General features: G+C 34.7%; 1 protein-coding gene across 4 annotated transcripts in view; it reads right to left on the minus strand.

The window, feature by feature from the left end:
* The window catches only part of MEF2A (myocyte enhancer factor 2A), a 167,652-nt gene that overhangs the window by 75,507 nt on the left and 71,437 nt on the right, over positions 1 to 20,708 (minus strand). For all 4 annotated transcript variants that reach the window (XM_063091920.1, XM_063091923.1, XM_063091924.1 and 1 more), the window contains one exon: positions 7,014 to 7,205. In XM_063091920.1, the coding sequence (XP_062947990.1) occupies positions 7,014 to 7,067 (54 nt within the window). In that variant the 5' untranslated portion in view covers positions 7,068 to 7,205. The remainder of the gene's footprint in view (positions 1 to 7,013; positions 7,206 to 20,708) is intronic.

Genomic DNA, 20,708 nt, shown 5'->3' on the forward strand with positions numbered 1-20,708 from the left:
TATAAAAATAATAGCAAGTTTGGGTTCCTGACAAGATGCTGAATTAACACAGGATCTAGATCTACCTCCCCCAGTTAATCTGGGAGAACTTTCCTAAAGGTATTATGAATCCTAAGGAATAGTGTAGAAAAGTATGAGAGAAACCCCAGATGTCTATGCTGGAGTATGTATGGGTGGAGGGGTGTGGAGGTTTGTAGTGCTGAGAATTAAACAGCCAGTGGAGCTATGAACAGACACATTTCGAAAAGAGTAGTTGGGGTTCAGCTTGTGCTTCTCTCCTCCGTTGCCTGGGACACTTAATGCCTGCCACCTTACAATAGTACTGGTACAGACAGACATCCTCCAGAATAAAATTAGGGCAGCACAGAAGCTCTGCTGGGAGTTGAAGAAAACAGGTAGGGACTGACTGACTAACCTTTGGCAGTGACTTCCCAACTACTCTTACTCAAAACCACCAAGGTTGGTGGATTACCACCCAGAGAGAGTAACTTCTTCCAGTGTTGTTCTCCCTGGGTAGTTCTGTATGAAACTGCAATATGAGGACTTCTTTGAGGATATGAAGAGCGATATTTCACTGTGATTTTTTTTTAATGCCCTGGCCCTCTAACAAAGTGAAGTGGTCGACTGGGATGGTGTAAGCTAGTCAGAAACTCAAACCACGGGGATACAGAAAAGATCACAAGGAATAAAAATCAAATAAACTGGTAAGTTAAGAGATATTATCAGACTGGATAAAAAACCAAAATCCAGCCAAATGCTGTTTATAAAAGATATACGTAAAGCATAAGGATATAGTACAGTTGAAAATAAATGTAGAGAACTAGACCTACCAAGAAAATATTAACCAAAAGAAAGGTGCAGCTATATAAAGTTGAGGCAAGGTAGATTTAAGACAAACATGCCTTTACTGAGGATGGAGAAGGTTATTACGTATTGCAAAATTCACCAAGAAGGTATAACAACTCTAAATATGTATGAGCCCAATGAAATAGTCCCAAAATATATAAAACAATATATATGAAACTATTAACATATATAGAGAAATTGACAAATCCACCATAGTCGATTTATTTTAAGTACAATATTGATAAGTCTTGATGAACCAAAAACAAACAGAAAGTCACAAAGAAGGCAGAAGATTTGAACACACAATGAGATTAACCTAAAAGACATTTGTAAAATTGTGAATCTACCAATTTAAGAACACACATTTATCACAAGTCCACTTGAAACATTTAAAAACTGATCATGATTCAGGAAATAAAGCAAGCCTTAACAAACCTTAAAGTGTTCATAATCTACTGGTAAGGGCAATACAAATCATTAGGAAACACTGTGATAAGTCCTGTCATAAAAGTGTTACAGTAAAATAAAATGTCATAAACTCATAAAATGTTATGGTAAAGACTGAAAGGTATTATCTGAAACAGATACAACACATACAAAATATCCAGAATATATGAAGAACTTCTAAGGGGGAAAAAAAAAAGATCAACAATCCAGCAGAAAATGGGTAAACCATAAAAGCAGGTATACATCGCCTTCATAAGACCAGAAAAATTATAAAGTAAAATGAAAAAAGGGAGAAAGAAAAGAGAAAGAGAAAAGACAGACAGGCAGGCAAAGTCTTTGGGGAAACAGGAATTTCCATAAATTACTATACTGTACCTGGCACAACCACTTCGGAAAGCAATTTGAAAACATACTAAAGCTGACGATGGACATATTTAGCCTAGCAACTCCTTCTGTAAATATTTATCACAGAGAAACTTTTACCCATGTATAGGGAGACATGTCCCCTACATGCTGCAGCACCATTTATAACAGTAAAATAACTGGAAACAATATAAATGTTCTTTGATAGAAGTACTGATGAATGAATTAAGGAATATTCATTCCTACGACTAGTTTTACTGAATGCATGAGAGTTAAATAGAACTGAAAAACACAGAATTGAGTAAAAAAGCAAGTGCAAATAACAACGCCATTATGTACAATTTTAAAACCAGGTTAAAACAATATTAAATAATATCTGCTGCAATAAAAAATATAAAGAAAATACAAGTTAAATTCATGATAGTGATTACCTTTGGGAAGAAAAGAAGAATGAGACTAGGAAAAATTATAAACATGACAGTAAACTTCTAATTTTTTTTCTTTTACAAATAAAAATACCTGCAGCAAATATGTCAGAACTGATATATGGTAGTTCTGGAAAATGAATACAACAGTCTTTAAGGTATTATTCTCTGTATTCTACCTTTGGAAAAAAGTGGGTATTTTTTACTGTTTTTCTTTTTTTAAGTATATGTGGGTGTCTGCTTCTAGGTAACAGGGAGTAGCTGATGGAAGACCAAAGAACCAACAACTAGAAAATAGGATGAAATACAACAAATACCTGTCTAAGGACATCAGAAGGCTGCTGATGAAAGACTGGAGATGCCAAGATTTTAGAGAGGTGAGAACCTTAAAGAAGTGAAAGAGTGTCTGCAGCTACTTTTTCCTTGCAAGTATTTACTGACTTGGGATAGAAAGAGACTAGCCTTTGTTTGGCTGGGTTGCTGCTGATAGAGGGCTTTTGTCCTGTGGGCTGAAGACACGAAACTGAAGACTCCAGCAGCCAACATAACAATGAGAAAGGATGGGTAGAAACTGAAGTGGTCACAATGCCAGCTGTCTCCTCAAAATACTTAACAAAATTTTGAGGCTTTGTTGGGTAGGAAATAAAAAAGGAAAGAAAGAACAAAATAAAAGACAAGCAGAATGCCTCAAAAGAGCAGAGTAGGATTTTCTGTAATCTTCCTACACTGAGAGGTTAAGGTTTTAAATTCAAGAAATGCCTAGCCCAGTAAATAGACTTAGAGGATTACTCTTGAAGAGCAGAGTGAACTAAAGGGAGATGGAATCTCATCAAAATTACAACCTAGCCTCGAGTCATACCAATCCCTAATTGGTCTAAGATATTCAGTACCTGCTTTTTTTTTTTGCTGCTGGTCGGTATGGGGATCCAAACCCTTGACCTTGGTGTTGTAACACTGCCCTCTAACTTCAGCACCTAATTTCAATGGTTAAGTAAGAGGAAACCATCTCTGAAGGAAGATAACCTAATAATAAAGGATATCTATGGTATCTTTCATATATACTGTCTGACGGCTCATTAAAAAGCCACTAGATATGTCAAAAGACAGGACCATATCATCAAAAACAAAGAGAAATTACCTATAGGTAATCCAGATATAGGAATTAGCAGACAGGGACACAAAAAAATTATAGCTGAGCCAGCCCCGTGGCTCACTCGGGAGAGTGCGGTGCTGGTAGCGCCGAGGCTGCAGGTTCAGATCCTATATAGGGATGGCCGGTGCACTCACTGGCTGAGCGTGGTGCAGACCACACCGTGCCAAGGGTTGTGATCCCCTTGCCAGTCAGAAAAAAAAAAAAATTATAGCTAATATTTTCAAAAACAGTGGAAAAATACAGAGAAAATACATAAAAAGATGGACCACTTCATAAGAGAATTGAGATCTATAAAAAGGAAAAATCAAATAGACATTCTAGAATTGAAAATATAATACCAGAAATTAAAAACTTATTAGGTTGTCTCAATAGTTAATTTTAAAAAGCAGAAGAAAGGATTACAAGAAAATAGAAAATGAATTACTAGAAAACAGGTCACTAGAAAACATTCAAACTGAAACACAGAGGAAAAATTTAAAATATAGTGAATGTAACTGCCAATCTAGAATTCTACAACCAATAGAAATAGCTTTCAATTGAAGCTTTCAAATGAAGAAGATACAACTAAAAAAAACAACAAATTTGGGCAAAGGATTTGAATAGACATTTCTCTAAAGAAGATATACAAATGTCCAATTAGCACATGAAAAGATGCCCAACATCATCAGCCATCAGGAAAATGCAAACCAAAACCACAAGACACTAGAGTTCCCACCCACTAGGATGACTTTAATCAAAAAGGATGTGGAGAAATTGGAATCCTTACACATTGCTGATAGAATGTAAAATGGTACAGACACTTTGGCAAACAGTCTGGCAGTTCTTCAAAATGTTAAACTTAGAATTACCATATGACCCAGTAATTCCACACCCAGGTATATATCCAAGAAAAATGAAAACATGTTTACACAAAAACTTGTACACGAATGCACATGTAAAGTATTAGAATAAGTGAATTAGGCAAGGTTGTTGGATTCAAGGTGCCGTGGATTGAACTCTGTCTCCCAAAGTCCATGTATTAGAAAATTAATCCTCACTGTAACAATGATTAAGGGGTGGGAAAGGAAATCCTATTATGGTAACTGAAGGGTGGGGCCTTGAAGAGGTGATTAGACTGTGTGGACCTTGCCCAAGTAAATGGACTAATCCATTGATGGTTTAATGGTGGTCATGAGCATGGTTCTGAGTGCTTTAAAAGGTGAAGGAGTGAGGAGTTAGCTCTCTCTCTGCTTTCGCCATCCACAATGTCACACCCTGCTTTGCTGTGAAGAGTCACCACCCACCAACAAGGCTCTCATCAGATGTGTTCCCTAGACTTTGGACTTCCAGCCTCTGAAACAGTAAGCAATAAATTTTGTTTTCTTACATATTACCCAATTCCAGGTATTTTGTTATGAATAATAAAAATGGACTAATACAGAAAACTGGTAACAGAGAAGGAATGAAAAGATTAAGAAAGCAGGCCATAGTGTGAGAGAAAATACTTGTAATGCATATAATGAACAAAATATTCATCAAGTTATATAAAGAATATATACTAATTAATAAGAAAAAGGGAGAGGGAGGGGGAATACTAAAAAAAAAAAGAAAAAAGGCGTGTCTTAGACAAGGAGGGACAAACAAAAGGTTTCACCTGAAGCTTCCACATAGGAGTGAAGTGAAGCAGCTCTTTAAATGCATGATACTGTTACCCGTAAGATTTTTCATGCACTGTTCCAGTGACTTCAAGTGTGATTTTTATCTGACTAGCTCATACTTGTAATTCAAAACTCTACTTGATATTACTTTCTCTAGTAACTGCTCCCTGACTGACCCCCCCAGAAGTTGGTGGTTTCTTCCATAAACTCTCAATCTCCTATATAAGCTATATATTTGTAATGAGTTCCCAGGACCTAATATAGTCCCTTGGATATAGCACATATTTGAATTTGGATAAATAAGCGACATCTCTTTTCTCCTGCAAAGAAACAATTTTCCTCCTTTCATGTAAGAACAATGAAACTTTAACTCAGAATCCATACATTAAAAAATCAGTAACATTAAGATACCCTTTTAGTTTGTGAAAAGTTATGTCTGTTCCTAACCTAACCTGAAAAATAAATTGCCCAACTACTTCTATGTATTTTCTCCATTCTTTGCTGAAATTATCTGAGAGAGAAATTCAGATAGCCCTTGCCCCATTTGGCAACTTGGCAAGAAGCTGACTTAGCACCTCAATCCAACGTAGGAACAGATTAATTCTAGTTGCTAAGCTATAGTGGCAGCCTCCATCTTTCTAACAAGGTCATTTCCTCAACTTTGCACAGTCACCTCCATATTCCCAGCTCCTCTTTCCCTCCATACATGTAAGTCTCTTCCACAGGCAAGTCCAGTCTAGCTATGCCCAATTTAAAATGTGACTATCTATGGGATAAGGAGAGCTCAGGAATTTTATGTGCTCTGCTATTTCTCTGCTTGTACGTAACTCCCTAATAAACCTATTTTACATTTATACTGCATGTGTTCATAAAGCAAGTCCTCATTCCTCCTCTATTATGTCACAATTTTAAAATTTGTAAAGAGAAGTTTACTTGCAGTCTCACCAGAATCACTCCTATGGAATGGTTATTTTAATCAATCTTCTATTTTGTCAACCTTCATAATAAATGGACACCATGTGGGCCTTACACCTTTGCTAAGAAATACTCATGAACTGAAACAAGAGCCCTCTTCAATTTAGTCGATGGGCAACCCTGGTCACTCCCATTAACTTCCCTACCAGCTGCTCAGTTGAGTACTGTCTCCAATCATATCTGTGTTCAGATGAACTATTACTCAGACTTTGTAGAACACACCTTCAGTGTTGTTCTGTTCCTCGTATGCTTTCAGAAACCAGCTGTTCTTGAAACTTCTCCTGATATGTAACCTTCCCAGAGATCACATCCCGCCCTCCCTCCCACACATGCTTTGAATAATAGTTCACTTATAATATTCTACAAAATTAGTTTCCCTTCTTTCCTCTAAACCAAGAAGTTGGCAAACTTTTTCTTAAAGAGCCAGAAAGTAAAGAGTTTAAGCCTATGGGCCATGCTGCCATAGATAACAGGTAAATAAATGGGCATGACAGTGTTCTAATAAATCTTTATTTACAAAAAAATGCAGCGAGCCCATGGGCCATAGTTTGCCAACCCAGAAAACTTCTGGTCTCTCCATATATCAGCATCATTATAATTATCCTGAATTTGTAATGGTTTACTGACACTGGTACTGTACATTAAGTTCAATATATTTTATCAATTAAAGCTGAGGTATATATGCAAATGTTTTAGAAATTTTTTGTGATAAGAGGTATTAAAAATATTCTTGTCATTTACTAGTTAACCAGCAAATTTAACTGACTAGAACACATTCACTGATAATTAAAGTTAACTTAGGTATTACCTAATTATGAAAATAAATGTGATAATTTAAAAATAATAATATATAGATGACTAACAATCAAACATATAATCAACTGTACAGAAGATGACATATCTTATAAAAAATATACACAATGAATGGTAATGATGGGATTGTGATGATTTTGCTTTAGCATATTTTCTGTAGTAAGAAAAAAAGAGTTCCATTAAAGCACATGATGCAAAGACACAAGCTTATGATCACTAGAATTTTTCCTTTAGTCTGGAACTAAAAATATATAACGAAATTAAATTTAAGAAAACTTCAACAATTCTATTCTATGATCCTTCTTAAAAAAATATTTATATTAATTAAACAGATAAATTAAAATTTTCATTTACCTGTCGGTTCCTTTCATCCATTATGCGTGTGATTTGTATTTTCTTCCGCCCCATTTTCAGTCACCTTTCCTTCCTTATATTCCAAATATTTAATTCAAATTTAATTTTCTTCAATACCCTAAATGCATCATACACAGCTTCTATTATTTCAGCATCTAGTCCAAGGGCTACAGCTGAAATTTTCTATAAGATCTAAAAGAAAACACAAATTAGTAGATTTGTTTGTAAATCATAAGAGCATTATACAAATTTCAAATATGCATTTATGTTACACACAGACAGTATTATTAGTTGAAATTTCTGGTTATATAAAATTAGCAAATACACTTAAGTCTTATTCATTTTACCCCTAAAATATCTCTTGAGTCTTTTTGTGCCTGTAGTTCTGGCTAAACTAATGCCATTATAATGTTTGAGGTTATCTTAACACATATAATAACAGCAATAAGAGCCAATATTTATCAAGATTTTTCTATGTGCCAGGCACTTTTCTACATATGAACATGTCTTAATTCATTCGATCCTAATGCAATCTATTGAGTTAGTTATAATTATCATCTCCATTTTACAAACAGGGATACTGAAATACATAAAAATTAAGAAATGTGCCCAAGGTTACACAGTAAGAGGTAGAGCTTGGGATTGAAACTCAGGGAGTCTGGCTCTGGAACTTCTACTCTTAAACCTTACAGAAAATCCTTAAAAGCTTCTGATGGCCTCCATGCCAAAGGATGAACTAATCTGGATAGCACCAACCTGCCTTTACAAAATCTTCTTGCAAACTGCCTCAGCCTCCAGCCAAATTACTATCTGTCAATACACAAAGACACGATATATTTTCATAATAATATTTATTTAAATGAAATACTATTCCCTTGACCGTTTAATGAATACCTGTTTATCAGTCAAGATTCAGTTAGAATGTCACCTCCCTAATGAAGCCAAAACTGACTTCCCTTGGCAGAATAAACCATAGCACCTTTATGTGTGTGTATGTGTGTAAATTCCAAGTTTGCTTTCCTGAGACTATGAATCCTTTGAGATTTGAAAGACCCTTTAAGGGTTTTTTATTCCATCTATCTCTGTAGAAGAATGACTGGCAGTGACATAGTTTGTCATGTTCTGAATGATGGTTGTGTCACTTAAAAACCTAGTGCTTTCAAAACTGACATAACAAAATTAACTACCTATGGGAAAACAGGGAACAAATGCTAAAACACTCACAATAATAAATTCCCAAGGGAATTTTATTGAAGTACTTTTAATACTATGCACGTATATCTATAAAACTTCAATCATACTGTGCAAATCCAGTGTTTGATTAAATCTGGTTTTTGTTCAAAGGCAAAGAGCCTTTTATTATCACCAGCACTACCACAAGCACAGCACTTATTACTTATCCCTCATTCACTATTTTATTTCTTTATTCATATAAACATTAATTGTTCATCTATTAGCAATTGATAACCTATTAATTGATCACCTACTTACAATAAATGTACTTCAAACAATTAAAGCAGGCACAAAGGATAAAATGGTCAAGAAAAATAAAGACATGCTTCCTAATCTCACAGAGTTAAGAATCTAGTAGAGAAAAAAAGACATTAATCAAACCATCATACAGATGAGTTTATATAATTCAAAACTAAAAAGTTCATTATCTGTCCTAAATCTGACCTAAATTTGTGGGTCAGAAAAGACTTCCATGAAGATGCGCCCTCACACTCAAGTCTGAGTATGAGGATGTATGTGCTGGGCAGAGAGAACAGCATGTGCAAAAGCCCAATGACAAAAGGGAGCAGAAGACACCAGAGGAACTAAAAGATGGCTAGTCACTGGCGGGGCTCAATCAAACAAGCAGCTGTGTTGTAGAACATTTCTCTTTCCTCAACAGACTGCATTATAAACAATAGAGATTGACTTACTCCAAATTATGCTTCCTAACAGATCACATTGCATCCAATTCTCCTTACAAAAACTTGTACCGCAGTAGGCAAGAAAAATATTTACACATTTCACGTAGAGATGTTATTGCTAAGGTATACAAGATCTATTAAGGTCTATAAGATATATACTCTGTACTATCTTCTAAAATATGGAAAATTCTGAATTCCAGAATGTATCTCGGCATTTGGCTTTTGACAACGGTGTTTCAAACTAACCTCCTGGATTGCATTGAAAACATATTCAACAACATAGTGGCAGAAAACTTCCCAGGTATAGGAAAAATCACAGATCTTCAGTCCAGGAAGCTCAACGATCTCAAAACGTATTCAACCCAAAAAAGGCCCTCTCCAAAACATGTTATAGTCAAATTGGCAAAACTAAGAGACAAAGAGAGAATCTTAAAAGCTGCAAGAGATAAGCGTCAAATCACCTATAAGGGAGCCCCAATCAGGCTAACATCAGACTTTTCATCACAAACCCTAAAAGCTAGAAAGGAATGGGATGATATATTCAAAATACTAAAAGACAAAGATTGCCAGCCAAGAATACTCTACCCTGCAAGGCTATCCTTCCAAAATGAAGAGCAAATAGTATATTTCTCAGACAAACAAAAACTGTGGGAGTTCACCACCACACAACCACCCTTACAAGAAATCCTCAAGGGAGTACTGGGTTTGGTTCCTGAAAAATAACTACCACTGCCATAAAAACTCAAGAAAAATCTAAAGCCACTAGTATAATAAAAATGGCATTCATGAAGAGAAAACAAACAAACAGAAACACTATCTACAACCTAAGGAACCAACAAACACAGAAACCAAACAGTAAATCAGAAGGCTAGGAACAAAAGACACCTAAGACAACCAAACAACCAATAAAATGCTAGGAATAAATCAACACTTTTCAATAACAACTCTTAATGTAAAAGGCTTAAATTCCCCAATCAAAAGACACAGACTGGCTGACTGGATCAAAAAGCAGGACCCAACTATATGCTGCCTACAAGAGACCCACCTCACCCATAAAGATTCACATAAACTAAGAGTGAAAGGATGGAAAAAGATTGACCATGCAAACAGAAAAGCAAAACGAGCTGGAGTAGCTATTCTTATATCGGACAAAACAGACTTTAAACTAAAAACCATAAAAAGAGACAATGAGGGACACTACTTAATGATAAAAGGACTGATCCATCAAGAAGACATAACAATCATAAATATGTACGCACCCAATGTTGGAGCAGCCAGATTTATAAAACAAACTCTATTAGACCTAAAGAAGGAAATAGACACTAATACCATAATAGCAGGGGACCTGAACACCCCATTGTCAATATTAGACAGATCACCTAGGCAAAGAATCAGTAGAGAAACACAAGATCTAAACAATACTCTAGACCAATTGGAATTGGCAGATATCTACAGAACATTCCACCCAACAACCTCAGAATATTCATTCTTCTCATCAGCACATGGATCATTCTCCAGGATAGATCACATATTAGGTCACAAATCAAGTCTCAATAAATTCAAAAAAATTGGAATTATCCCATGTATTTTCTCAGACCACAATGGATTAAAACTAAAAATTAATAACAAATGAAACTCTGGAAACTATACAAACACATGGAAATTAAACAGCATTCTACTTAATGACATATGGGTCCAAGAAGAAATCAAGCAGGAAATCAAAAAATTTATTGAAACTAATGAAAATAATGATACATCATACCAAAACCTGTGGGATACTGCAAAAGCAGTATTAAGGGGGAAATTTATTGCATTAAGAATGGAAAGATGGCAAGTGAAAAACCTAACACTTCACCTTAAAGAACTAGAAAAACAAGAACAATCCAAACCTAAAGTTAGCAGACGGAAAGAAATTATTAAGATCAGAGCAGAACTGAATGAAATTGAAACCCAAAAAACAATACAAAAAATCAATGAATCAAAAAGTTAATTTTTTGAAAAGATAAATAAAATTGACAAACCATTAGCATGGCTAACAAAAAAAAGAAGAGAGAAGATTCAAATAACAAAAATTAGAAATGAAAAAGGCGATATTACAACTGATTCATCTGAAATACAAGGAATCATTTGAGACTACTATAAACAACTATACGCCAACAAATTTGAAAATCTGGAGGAAATGGATAAATTTCTGGACACACACAAGCTCCCACAACTGAACCATGAAGACGTAGAAAATTTGAACAGACCAATAACAATAAAGGAGATTGAAGCTGTTATCAGAAGGCTCCCAACAAAGAAAAGCCCAGGACCAGATGGATTCACAGCAGAATTTTACCAAACATTCAAAGAGGAATTGACACCGATTCTTTACAAACTATTCCAAAAGATTGAAACTGAGGCAAATCTCCCAAACTCATTCTATGAAGCAAACATCATCCTGATACCAAAACCAGGTAAGGATATAACCAAAAAAGAAAACTACAGGCCAATATCCTTGATGAATATAGATGCAAAAATCCTCACTAAAATACTAGGAAACAGAATACAGCAACACATACGTAAAATTATTCATCACGATCAAGTGGGATTCATCCCAGGGATGCAAGGTTGGTTCAACATACGCAAATCAATAAATGTGATACACCATATTAATAAACTCAAACACAAGGACCATATGATCATCTCTATAGATGCTGAAAAAGCATTTGATAAAGTTCAGCACTCATTCATGACAAAGACCCTCTATAAGTTAGGTATAGATGGAAAGTATCTCAACATAATAAAGCCATATATGACAAACCCACTGCCAATATGATCCTGAATGAGGAAAAGCTGAAAGCTTTTCCTTTAAGAACAGGAACTAGACAAGGATGCCCACTCTCACCACTCCTATTCAACATAGTGTTGGAAGTACCAGCCAGAGCAATCAGAGAAGAGAAGGAAATAAAGGGCATCCAGATTGGAAAAGATGAAGTCCAACTGTCCCTGTTTGCAGATGACATGATCCTATATATCAAACAGCCTAAAGCCTCTACAAAAAAACTCTTGGAATTGATAAATGATTTTAGCGCAGTAGCAGGATACAAAATCAACACACAAAAATCAGTAGCATTTCTTTTCTCCAATAGTGAATATGCAGAACGAGAAACCAAGAAAGCCTGCCCATTTACAATAGCCACCAAAAAAATAAAATACTTAGGAATTGAGTTAACCAAGAAGGTGAAAAATCTCTATAATGAGAACTACAAACCACTGCTGAGAGAAATTAGGGAGGATACAAGAAGATGGAAAGATATTCCATGCTCTTGGATTGGAAGAATCAACATAGTGAAAATGTCCATACTACCCAAAGTGATATACAAATTCAATGCAATCCCCATCAAAATTCCAATGACATTTTTCTCAGAAATGGAAAGAACTATCCAGACATTTATATGGAATAATAAAAGACCATGCGTAGCCAAAGCAATGCTGAGCAAAAAAATAAATAAATAAAGCTGGAGGCATAACACTACCTGACTTTAAGCTATACTACAAAGCTATAATAACCAAAACAGTATGGTACTGGCATAAAAACAGACACACTGACCAATGGAATAGAATAGAGAATCCAGAAATCAACCCACACACTTACTGCCATCTGATCTTTGACAAAGGCACCAAGCCTATTCACTGGGGAAGGGACTGCCTCTTCAGCAAATGGTGCTGGGATAACTGGATATCCATATGCAGGAGAATGAAACTAGACCCATACCTCTCACCATATACTAAAATCAACTCAAAATGGATTAAGGATTTAAATATACACCCTGAAACAATAAAACTTCTTAAAGAAAACATAGGAGAAACACTCCAGGAAATAGGACAGACTTCATGATTACTACCCCAAAAGCATGGGCAACCAAAGGAAAAATAAACAAATGGGATTATATCAAACTAAAAAGCTTCTGCACAGCAAAAGAAACAATTAACAGAGTTAAAAGACAACCAACAGAGTGGGAGAAAATATTTGCAAAATATACATCTGACAAAGGATTAATATCCAGAATATATAAGGAACTCAAACAACTTTACAAGGAAAAAACAAGCAACCCAATTAAAAAATGGGCAAAAGAGCTAAGTAGGCATTTCTGTAAGGAAGATATACAAATGGCCAACAGACATATGAAAAAATGCTCAACATCACTCAGCATCAGGGAAATGCAAATCAAAACCACACTGAGATACCATCTAACCCCAGTTAGGATGGCTAAAATCCAAAAGACTCTGAACGATAAATGCTGGCGAGGTTGCAGAGAAAAAGGAACTCTCATACATTGTTGGTGGGACTGCAAAATGGTGCAGCCTCTATGGAAAATGGTATGAACGTTCCTCAAACAATTGCAGATAGATCTACCACATGACCCAGCTATCCCACTGTTGGCAATATACCCAGAGGAATGGAAATCATCAAGTCGAAGGTATACCTGTTCCCCAATGTTCATTGCAGCACTCTTTACAATCGACAAGAGTTGGAACCAGCCCAAATGTCCATCATCAGATGAGTGGATATGGAAAATGTGGTATATCTACACAATGGAATACTACTCAGCTATAAAAACGAATGAAATACTGCCATTTCCAACAACATGGATGGACCTTGAGAGAATTATATTAAGTGAAATGAGTCAAGCACAGAAAGAGAAATACCACATGTTCTCACTTATTGGTGGGAGCTAAAAATTAGTATATAAATTCACACACACACACACACAAAAACCGGGGGGTGGGGGGAAGAAGATATAACAACCACAATTACTTGAAGTCGATACGACAAGCAAACAGAAAGGACATTGTTAGTGGGGAGGGAGGAGAGGGAGGAGGGAGGGAGGTTTTGGTAAGGGGCAACAATAATCAACCACAATGTATATCGACAAAATAAAAGTTAAAAAAAATAAACAAAAATAAAGAAATAAAATTCTAAAACAAACAAACAATCTAACTAACCTCCTGAGAATAACTAGAAAAACAAAAGAAAAAGTAATCTGTTTTAAAACACTGGAGAACTTTCAAGACAGCAATAATGTGCAGGACTGAAATCTGGAAAAAACAAATTAGACTAGTCTTTGGACTTATTTTCTGTCTGTAGATCCCAAAACTACTGGCTGACGGAGTGAGAAATTTGAGCTTTCAAGAGATCTATGGGTCGGGGTACAAAAATTAGATTCAGGACCTGCCAAGGAAGAATAGCTCTAGTAAACACACCCAAGTATCTGGAGAGACCCCAAAGGACTACACCCTAGGCACAAAGGTAAACCAGAAACAGACTAGCCACACAGGGAGGGAAGCACAGCTTCAAATCATCTCAACCCCTGATTAGATTAAGGTAAGCTGAGCTAGCTAATGCCATTAGTCTAGCTGTATGCCAGTGGCAAAATTGTTATCTTTCTCAGTAGAAAGATAACATAATCCAGAAATTTAAATTATTTTATCATTCTTCATATAAAATGTCTAGAAATAAACAAATAACCAGTTAAAATCTGACTGAAAACCAAGATTTAAAAATAGAAAGAGAAACAGACCCACAGTAGATCCAGAGAATGGTGTTATCAGAGAAAGACTTTAAAATAAGTTAATTGATGTGTTCAAGAAATTAAAATACAAAATAAAGAATTTTAGCAGACAATAAAAAATGAAAAAAAAAAACACAATCAAAAAATATAATTTTGAGAACAGAAATTAATTGATAGATGGGTTTCATAATAGGAAAAAGCTTTAAAAAAAATGAATCAATGACCCAGAAAACAGGAAAGAAGAAAATACCTACAACGAAGCACAAAAAGACAAGAAAGTGGGAAATACAGAAAAGAGTGTGTAAAATTATGGAACATGGAAAAAAGGATCCAAAATACAAGTAACTGGAGTTCCAGCAAGGAAGGAGAAAACATGTGGGGGGAAAAGAAATATTTAAAGACACAATAGCTAAGAACTTTCAAAACTGACCAGTGAGACATCAAGCCACAGATTCAAGAAGCTCTACAAATCCCCAAGCAAAACAGATTACAAAGAAAACAGCACTTGAGGGAGAGAGAGAGAACACCAGTCGCCCACCCCCACCTCAGATAGATTTTAAAATCAGCCAGAAAAATAAAAAAGATTAACTTCAAGAAGCAACAGTAAGATTTATATCTAGCTGACTTCTTCACATATATAATGGAAGCCAGAAGACAATAAAATGAAATCTCCAAAGTGCTTGGGGAGAGAGGGGGGGAGGAGGAGGAATGCCAAATTAGAATACTTTATGACAAAAAAAAAATCCTTCATAAATGAAGGCAAAATAGAGACATTTTTAGGCAAACAGAAACAGACAATCTGTCACCAGCAAACACTGAAGGGACTTCTTCAAGTAGAAGGAAAAAAGGATCCCAGATATAGCTTGGATATACACAAAAAAATGAAATGCAATGAACAGGGAAAATAAGTGGGTGACTCTAAATGAACACTGACTAAATAAAATAATAATAATATTCTGTGGGATATAAAATATTACAACACACAATAATAGTGCCTAACCAGGGAGGGTAGCAAATGAAGTTAAAGTGTTCTAAAATCCTTTCATTGACTAGGAAAATGAAAAAAGTACTCATTTACTTTAGACATCAATAAGTAAAGGATACACGTGGTAATCTCTGGGGTAACCATTTAAAGAATGGTAAAAGTATGAACAGCTAAAAAGCTTTAAAAAAAATGGAGAAAGAAAAAATGGACTAATAAATAACCCAAAAGACAAGAAAGGAGAGAAACAGAAAGCAAACAGAGAGATGACTGATTTAATCAAAAATCAGTAACTACATTAAATATAATTAAACTAAACTCTCAAATTAAAAAAAAAATAGAATTGGATTTAAAAAACAAAACGCAATTTTAAGATGATTACAGAAGATATATCTTAATTATTGGGACATAGAAAGAATGAAAGTAAAAGCATGAAGAAAAATACACCATGTAAAACACAAACCCAAAGAAAGTTGTGTGGCTATACTTTATCATAGTAAACTTCAATGCAAGGGATAGATACATACAAATGGACAGAGATATAGAGGAATACCTTAAAACAAAGTTAAATTCACCAGGAAAATACAACAATTCTAAATCTGAGTGCTCCTAATAACACATATAGTCAGAAATCTATTCCTAAAAACCAGACATTCTGTGCAAAAACCATAAAGAACATATTTTTCATTATTTTAAATAGGAAAAATTATAATACATTACACATCAACTCATAAATCCCCAATCATTTCTCTTTTAAAATTAAACACACTGAAAATGCCCATTTATAGCAGTAAATTATCACTTAGGATGTAAAATGCTTACTACATGACTTCATATGAAATAACTTTATCACTGGCTTTTCCTTCTCCACAATTTAACACCTTCTCAAATTTTTTGTGCATTCTACAAATCTAAGCAAAAATAAGGGCAATGAAAAGGCAAATGAAACACAATTAGGAACACGTTCAAGCAAACACACATGGCAAACAATGGCTCAAAGACTTCTTTTTTTTTTTTTTTTTTTTTTGTCTTTTTCATGACCGGCACTCAGCCAGTGAGTGCACCGGCCAGTCCTATATAGGATCCGAACCCGCGGCGGGAGCGTCGCTGCAATCCCAGCGCTGCACTCTCCCAAGTGCACCACAGGCTCGGCCCTCAAAGACTTCTAATATAATTTCTTGCTTTTTGCCAGCAACATCAAAGATACACATTCCCTCTGCTGACACTCACTACAAGCTTCAAACCGTCTACGTGTGATTCTAATATTCTACAAATTGTATTTGGAAAGTAATTTGTGACTTTTCCCATATGCCAGTTTGTTAAAATATTGTACCAAATTTTGCAGATATAAAAACATTTTTCCTCAATAAACTTCAGGTAAGAAATAAGAGTGTGCTTGTATATAAAGCCAACAACAAAAGAACTAAGTCAAGTCTGAAATTATAGCAAGTTGATTTTAACAAAGCTTTCTCGGTACCTGATACAACAAGCAGATCAGAACTAAGGAATAAACAGACCAAAACAAACAGGGAAAGATTTGAACATGGCAATTAACAACCTAACTGACATATGAAGGTACTTCAGTAAGTTCATGGAAAGAGTCATATTATCTTCTAATTCTGGTTTTCCATGAACTTACTGAAGTACTCTCACATAAGATAGAACACCAGACCTAACAACTGCAGAAAATACTTTCTCTACAAGTGCATACAAAAACATTTACTGAAAGTGACTACATGCTGGATCATAAACTAAGTCTTAATGAATTGCAAAGAACAGACATGTTCCCTGACCTCAGACAAAGTAAGTTAGCAATTAATGACAAAAACTTAACCTGAAAACCTTACGTATGTGAGAAGCAAGCAATAAACTTTCAAAATACCTACAGGTCAAAAAAGAAATCACAGTGAACATTAGAAAATATTTTGAATGGAATGCTATTAAAAATACTTTATATCAAAATGTATGGAATATAGCTAAAGCCATGCTTAAGAGGGAAACTGATAGCTTTAAAATACACAGGGAGAAGGAGGAAGGCCAAACACCATTTTCTAAACAACTATCTCAAAGAGTTACAAAAAGAACAAAGTAGACTTAAAACGGTAGAAAGGAAGAGCAAAGAGTAATGAAATAGAAAACAAACACACAACAGAGATCAACAAAGCCAAGAGTCAGTTCTTTGGAAGGACTAATAAAATTGGTAAGTCCCTGGCAAAAGCCATAAAGAAAAAAGAGAAACAGCCCATAACATGCCTAGCCTCAAAGGTCTTAGATGAGGAAATATGGATTTTTCATATTTGTCCTGCATACATATTTATCACATAAAGACTAACACAAATAACCAAAAAAACCTGCCAGTGCAGTAAATAACTTATAATGAAAATAAATTTTCATGTGTAATCTCTAATCGTAACTTCCTATATTTCCTTTTTACACACTCTAATAGCCTAATGGCAACAATCCTTTGGGCTCACTAAGGCCTACAATTTATTAAGTCTTTTTCAATGTCCCTTACCTACTCCTTGTCTTCCTTACTTCCCTCCTCATCCAGTTTTATTTTCATATACCTCACCTCCCTTGGCTTCCTCCCCGCTGCCTTCATTTCATGGCAAAACATGACTCCTGAGGCTTGCTCCCATGTAGCTAAATATAGCTGGAGAAAAAATAATCATGTTAATCATGCTAATTAATCTGACTTTAAGTTCATGGAAGTCATGAACCTCAAATATCCCTTTATACTACAATCTTCCATTTCCCAATTTCCTGGTTAATTATTTTATGCCATATTCTCTCTATTAACATCTCCAACACTCATCCCTCATCTTCACTCTCAACTGGATCACTCCGCTACCTATTCTACCTGCAAATTCCTGCCATCATAACTATCAACCCATCAGCATCTTTCCCATATGCTTTCCTTCCTGTTTACATCTTGGCTACAGTATTCTTCCTCTCTTTCCTACAATATCAAAATTTTCTTCTATACTGGATAATTCCCATCAGCTAAATAAATGATGCTATTACTTCATGTATGTAAAGCAAAACACAGAAAAAAATGACTTGACCTTGAGAGAAATTTAAAATGTACTACATAATAAATCTATATTTGCAAAATGTTGGAAGTTTCAATTTTATAAAGATATTAATTCTCCCCAAATTAATCCAGACACTCAATGCAATCCCTATCAAAATACCAGAAAGTTTTCTTGTACTGTATGTGGAAACTGATTCTAAAGTTCATTTGTAAATACAAAGGTGAAAGAATAGCCAAGATAATTTCAAATGATAATGCTAAAAGATACACATACCATCATTTATCAGACTTATTATAAAGCTATAATAATTTAGATGCCATGATCTTTTGGCTCAAAGGAAAAATCAAAAAATCATAAGCTAGAAGAAAAAGAATAATAAATTTTGAAGCAAAAATAAATAAAGAATAAAAAAACTGTAGAAGAAAATCAACAAAACCAAAAGTTGTTTCTTCAAAAAGATAAACAAATTGACAAACCTCTGGTTAGACTTAGAAGGAAAAGAAAGAAGACTCAAATTACTAAAATTAGAAGTGAAAGTGGCAACATTACTACCTATTCCAGAGAATTAAACAGGATTTTAAGAGGGTACTATAAACAATTATAAGCCAACAAAGGGGATAAGCTAGATAAAATGGACAAATTCCTAAAACACAAAACCTACCAAGACTTAATCACAAATTAATACAAAAGCTGAATGGACCTATAACTCGCAAGGAGACTGACTTCATATTAAAAACTTCCTGACAAAGAAAAGCCCTGGACCCAATGACTTCATTGGTGAATTCTACCAAACAACTTAAAGAACACACACCAATCCTTCTCAAAGTCTTCCAAAAAACTGAAGAGGGAGGAACATGTTTTTTACCCATTCTATCAGGTCAGCATTGCCCTGATACTAAAGCCAAAAACACTACAAGAAAAAAAAAAAAAACTTCACAGCAATATCCCTTATGAACATTAACATAAAAATCATCAACAAAATACCAGCAAAATGAATTCAGCAAAATATTAAAAGGATTATATATAATGACCAATTTGGATTTATTCCTGTAATGCAAGGATGGTTCAACACACTAAAATCAATGTGATATATACAACCTTAGGAGAATGAAGGAAAAAAACTACACGATCATCTCAATTAATGCCAAAAAAGGATCTGATGAACTATAACACCCTTTAATAATAAAAACACTCAACCAACTAGGAATAAAAGGAAACTACCTCAACATAATAAACACAAACTATAAAAATCCCACAGCTACCACCACACTCGAAAGACTGAAAGCTTTTCGTCTAAGATCAGGAACAAGATAAGGATGACCAGTTTCACCACTTCTATTCAACATGTAATGGAAGTTCTACCCAGAGCAATTAGAGAAGTAAAAGTTATCCAATTTGGAAAAAAAGTACAAACATCTCTGCAGATGACATGTTCTTAAATGTAGAAAACCCTAAAGATTCCATGAAAGAAAGGTCAGAACTAATACACAAATTCAGTAAAGTAATAGGACACAAAATCAATACACAAAAATCAGCTGCAGTTCTATGTACTAACAATGAACAATGTGAAACAAGAAAACAATTCCACTTACAATAGCATCAAGAAGAACAAAATACTTAGGAATTAACCAAGGAGGTGAAAAACTTGTACACTAAAAACTAAAAAACATTGATGAAAGAAATTAAAGATAAACACAAATAAATGGAAAGATATCTTATGAATGGCAAGACAATGTTATTAAGATGTGAATATAATCCAAAGTGATCTACAAATTCAATGCAATCCCTATCAAAATCTCAATGCCATTTTTGCAGAAATAGAAAAGGCCATCCTAAAATTCATATGGAATCTCAAAAGACTCCAAATCGCCAAAATAATTTTGAATAAGAACAAAGTTAGAGGACTCACACTTCCTGATTTCAAAACTTACAACACAAAGCTACAGTAATCGAAACAGTGTGGTACTGGCATAAAGACAGACATATAGACCAATGGAATAGAACAGAGAGCCTAGAAATAAACCCTCACCTATATGGTCAAATGATTTTTGACAAGGTTACTGAGAACATTCAATGGGAAAGGATAGTCTTTTCAACAAATGGTGTTAAGAAAACAGAAAATCTACATGGAAAAGAATGAAGTTGGATACTTACCTAACAACATATACAAAAATTAACTCAAAATCGATCACAGATTTAAATCCAAT

This window comes from Cynocephalus volans, chromosome 3 (assembly GCF_027409185.1).
Source record: "Cynocephalus volans isolate mCynVol1 chromosome 3, mCynVol1.pri, whole genome shotgun sequence".
NCBI classification, from domain to species: domain Eukaryota; kingdom Metazoa; phylum Chordata; class Mammalia; order Dermoptera; family Cynocephalidae; genus Cynocephalus; species Cynocephalus volans.